The 4,598-nt window shown below is 39.8% G+C and overlaps 1 protein-coding gene across 1 annotated transcript; it reads left to right on the top strand.

Moving 5' to 3' along the window:
• The first annotated feature begins 811 nt into the window (after positions 1 to 811).
• On the top strand, positions 812 to 4,262 carry LOC113710469 (probable methyltransferase At1g29790). Its single transcript, XM_027233497.2, has 2 exons — positions 812 to 2,303; positions 3,886 to 4,262. The coding sequence occupies exon 1, from the start codon at positions 1,159 to 1,161 to the stop codon at positions 2,287 to 2,289; it is 1,131 nt and encodes a 376-aa protein (XP_027089298.1). The 5' UTR covers positions 812 to 1,158; the 3' UTR covers positions 2,290 to 2,303; positions 3,886 to 4,262.
• The last annotated feature ends 336 nt before the right edge of the window (positions 4,263 to 4,598 follow it).

The following is a 4,598-nucleotide window of genomic DNA, read 5'->3' as shown; positions in this document are numbered from 1 at the left end:
TGTGTTTGACGCTTTGTTTGCGCGGGATTTTGTTGACTGGAGCTGACGCTTCATGACGGGCTCCGTTAGTAGCTTCATTTTCTTTTTCCCATTACTAATTGAAACACTGTCATTTTTGCCGCTTCCCAAAACTGTTCGACGTGGCTCGTTGTGGTCCTTTCGTCTACTATTGTGAGAGGACCGTTCAGGAGCGGTCGGCCTGACGACCGCTCCTGCCCCGTATCCATCGGAGATGGAGAGGCCATGGGAGATAGAGAGAGGGTTGAGAGAGACAGGGCAGTGATTGACAGAAGGTATACGGATGTGAACTTGTGACAGTGAGAATGTGAGATTAGAATTAACTACTCCTAAAGTAATTGACCACCAAAAAAGTTTTAAAACTCTACTTAGGTATAGATTAATGGTTCAAATCCCTTGGAATGCATTCTAAAAATTCAAGCTTAAAAGAATGTGAGATTAGAGTTGGAAACTTATGAGACAAGAGAATTGACTTTCAGTTTAAAATAGATTTTTATTTGTTTTATTTTTTAATTTATACGAGTTAAGCAAGTTATAAGGGTCAGCTCAAAAATAACTTAAGAGTGGATTTGTTTGTCTTATAGGTTTGTCAAATTTGATCCCTGATTCTAACGAAACTGCGAGAGTTAAAACCCAAAACTGCTAATTTCATGTTGTGCTTTTAGGTCATGCCATACTCATTTTGAAAACATCACTTATAAGTCTAAACTCTTCGACCTTTTAAAAGAGAAAAAATGGAAAGAAAATCCATCGGTCTTGGACTCACGAAGTCAAAATTGAAAAGAAAAGGAACTTAACCGACTCGCTCTTCACCGATCTTATGGCCGCAGCGAACCCAGCATAAATCTCAGATCAAGAATCACTCACACACTATATTTACTCCAACTCGGCCATCACAAGCACCAAAACCTGTACATACATGTAAATAGCTCTGCAGATACCATACAACATCAATTCATCAGTTGTAAGGCACTGATTAGTGATGAGTCAGCTGAAGAATTAAAGAATAGAGGATAGTGCCAAAAAAAGAGCATTAAACTAAGCAGCCTTCAAAAGTTTCCACTTTACATTGAAGAGCTGAGCAGAAACAGAAACAGGCCTCCTTTAAAGCGGTATCAAGTACCAAGAAAATCTACCCAAATGATCAGATTCACAATGGGCCTTAACATGCTGCTCCTGCTAGCCATGGTTGCTACCAATATTCTTTCACTTTACCACCTCTCATCCAACCTCCAATCTAAACCCCCTGCTCCAGCCGCAGTCCCTGACCACCTCCTCCATCAGCTTCGCACGATACGCGCCACCATTAACCACCTCACGCGCCTCCAGTCTACCGCCACTGAAACAACTTCTAGTGCTAAAAAATCCCGCCCCACCATCCCATCTGACCTCCTGATTTACACTCACATCTCCCCTATTGCTTCTTCTTGCAAGGACTATCCTGAGCTTCTTTATCAGTACATGAATTACATCCCCTTTAGTCTCTGTCCAAGTGATGCGCTTTTAGCTGAGTCTCTTATCCTCCGCGGCTGCCACCCTCTCCCGCGGCGGCGCTGCTTTTCAAGAACCACCAGCACCAACCCCAGTTCACTTCCTACAACCCCTTTTGGCACCATCCCAGAAAACACTGTGATTTGGTCCCAGTATAGTAATTGCAAAAGCTTCACCTGCCTTGCAAGGTTCAACTCTGAAATGGGATTTGACATGAAAGTGGAAAAATCAAGATTTTTGGAGTATAAATCAGATCTGGATCTCCCAATTTCACAGCTTTTGCAGGTTTCAAAGTCAGCAAAAAGTGTTATTAGGCTTGCACTTGATATTGGAGGCGGTACAGGGACATTTGCTGCTCAAATGAGGCTGCAAAATGTGACAGTTATAACCACCACTATGAATCTTGGGGCGCCCTATAATGAGGCAGTTGCACTGAGGGGCTTGGTTCCATTGCATGTTCCACTTCAGCAGAGGCTGCCAGTGTTTGATGGAGTGGTGGATCTGGTGAGGTGTGGGCATGCTGTGAATAGGTGGATACCTGTGACTGCAATGGAATTCTTGTTTTTTGATGTTGATAGAGTGTTGAGGGGTGGAGGATACTTTTGGTTGGACCATTTCTTCAGTAAAAAAGTGGATCTTGAGAAGGTTTTTATGCCCTTGATTGGGAAGTTAGTGTACAAGAAGGTGAAATGGGCTGTCGCCAACAAGACTGATTCAAGTGGATTGAAGAATGGGGAGGTTTACTTGACTGCTCTGTTGCAGAAACCAGTCTCAAGATGAGATTTTCATTAGAGGTAACTCTTGTTTTCCTCAATCAACTACATCTCGTTATGATGTTTGTCACTCTTTATTCGATATTCTTGAGCTTGTGATCGTTTAATCTAAACAGATTTGGATATAGTCCTATATGATGTTGGAGAACTAGGCTAATAACTAGTGCTGTGTAATTTGACTAGGAAGTTAGTGAACTTACATGCTTTCCTCCTTAATATAGATCATCAATGCTGTGAAGCCTTCAACTGGATGATCTTAGGTGCAATATGCTGGATTATGTTTGTTGTTCATAGATCAAATTGTTCACATAATGATTGAAGATCTAGTGGGATTGATTCATCTCCTGAGGTTCTCATGAACCTAAACGTTGTTCCTCAAGTAGAACTCTTAATTACTATATATACATCATTTCTCTCTGTTTCATTGATAACTTCTTTTTTCAACTTCTAGCATAGATTTTTCTTTAATCTCCAAGACTCAATTCTTCAGAGGAGTCCTTGTTTGATATATATTGGACATGTTTAGAAATTCTATTGAGCTTTGCTTTACTTGCTTTCTTCTTCACTTGGAGAGCCATTGATTTCTACTTTCCTACTGGTCTCCATTTTCTTTCATGTCCTAGTGACCAAAATGAAGTATATAAACCTTTGGGTATGCAACATAATGTCTCTGTAACAGAAGCGAATTGTGAACAGTTTCTTCTGTGTTTTGATAACTTAGGATTCCGTGTTTACGTGACTGGTACATCCAACTGCTACTTAAGTCTTCGGGAATGCAATTTGAGACCTACATAAGTTATATGTTCACCATGCTTATGGAACTAACTCCATAACTTTGTCTAGCAACTATGCTCTCCATTTGATGGTTGTACTTTAGATCAAGCTAAACTAGATTAAACATCTTGTCTCCTCCTTAGGCCAATATCTGAAACCAAACGTATTGCATAATACGAGGGTCTAATGAGTTTAATGATACCCAATTATGCTGTATCCTTGCATAATTCTTGTGCTATCAGTGTCAGCTTTTCCATACAAACACAAAATTCAAAGGTGCAAGCGCCTTCCGAAAATCCCAAGGTGATGGCTTTATCTCATGCTAGCAAGGAGAAGTCTACAGAAATCACTACTCGTAGTTTTGTTCAACTTCTACAAAATGTGCTTTTTCCATTTTTAATTCGTTCCAAAAAATGGAACAGCTCCTACTATGCTCATGTGAAGATAATTTACCATAACATGTTAACATGTTATAAAGGACAAACTTCTATCTGTAGTATGCTTGAGTTTATCAGTTCGATAAATGGAGAATCAAGCAGTTAAAGTGACCTCAAACTAATCATGAAAATGAGGATGTACATGAAAAGAGAAGCCCTATATCTATATATATATATATAGATAGATAGATAGAACCAGAGCGTATCAAGTATTTTGGTGTACTAAAGAGTAGTTCAATCAGGTAGTACATGTTCACTTTTCCATCGATCCATAAACTGCTGGTAACAGGCATAGTGAGAACTGTGAATTTCAGGTCTTGTTTTTCCGCTCCTGAACTTTCTGTGTAACCAAATCCCACCTAACTTGGAACTGTTGCTTGATGGTCCTCCAGGATGCTACTACTAGCTGACTAATGACTGGCAGAGACCCCTTGTGAGCTGATGATCAATGCAATCACAAGCTGCTTCTATTCACCATCAAGAAGGATCAAGCTTTTAGCAATTGCTAATTGACCGAAGGGCTTTCAACAGCTGGAAAACAATCCGACAGCTAAAAGCAGTTTAAAAGGCATGATGTTACGGGATAAAAGAGTTCGAGGGGTTGTTGCTTATTAGTTCATTCGAGTTTCTTGTATCATTATGCAATAGTATCATACAGTAATTACACCCAATGTATTTGTATTTATTAGTTTTGTAGACTGAAATAGGTTCTTAAAAAATGAATGCTAAGTCCATGACATAATGAACTGAAAGAAGAAACTTCAAAGCATGATGCTTTTTTCAAGAGATCCATACCCCACCAACCTCATCCTAATTGGACTGAACAAGAGCCAGGCCGTCCTATGGAAATGTTGGTCCGTTTTGGCATCTCAGAGATAGTAACAACTTCAATGATGATAAAAACACCATAAAACGGCCCCTGAATTGATGCACCTACAATCCTATCATCCATATATGTCAGACATAGGCACCTAGAATGCATGCATTGATAATGATATTCATTTGGTTTGCCATAAGGGATAATTTCACAAACCTCTCTTGAGGTTTCTGAAACTTGCATTGAGACCCCTCCAGGTTTTAAAAATTTCACCTAGTTCCCCTGGCA

Source organism: Coffea arabica, chromosome 9e (assembly GCF_036785885.1).
Source record: "Coffea arabica cultivar ET-39 chromosome 9e, Coffea Arabica ET-39 HiFi, whole genome shotgun sequence".
NCBI classification, from domain to species: domain Eukaryota; kingdom Viridiplantae; phylum Streptophyta; class Magnoliopsida; order Gentianales; family Rubiaceae; genus Coffea; species Coffea arabica.
Note: the sequence above shows the minus strand (reverse complement) of the source record. Positions and strands in the feature narration are given on the sequence as shown.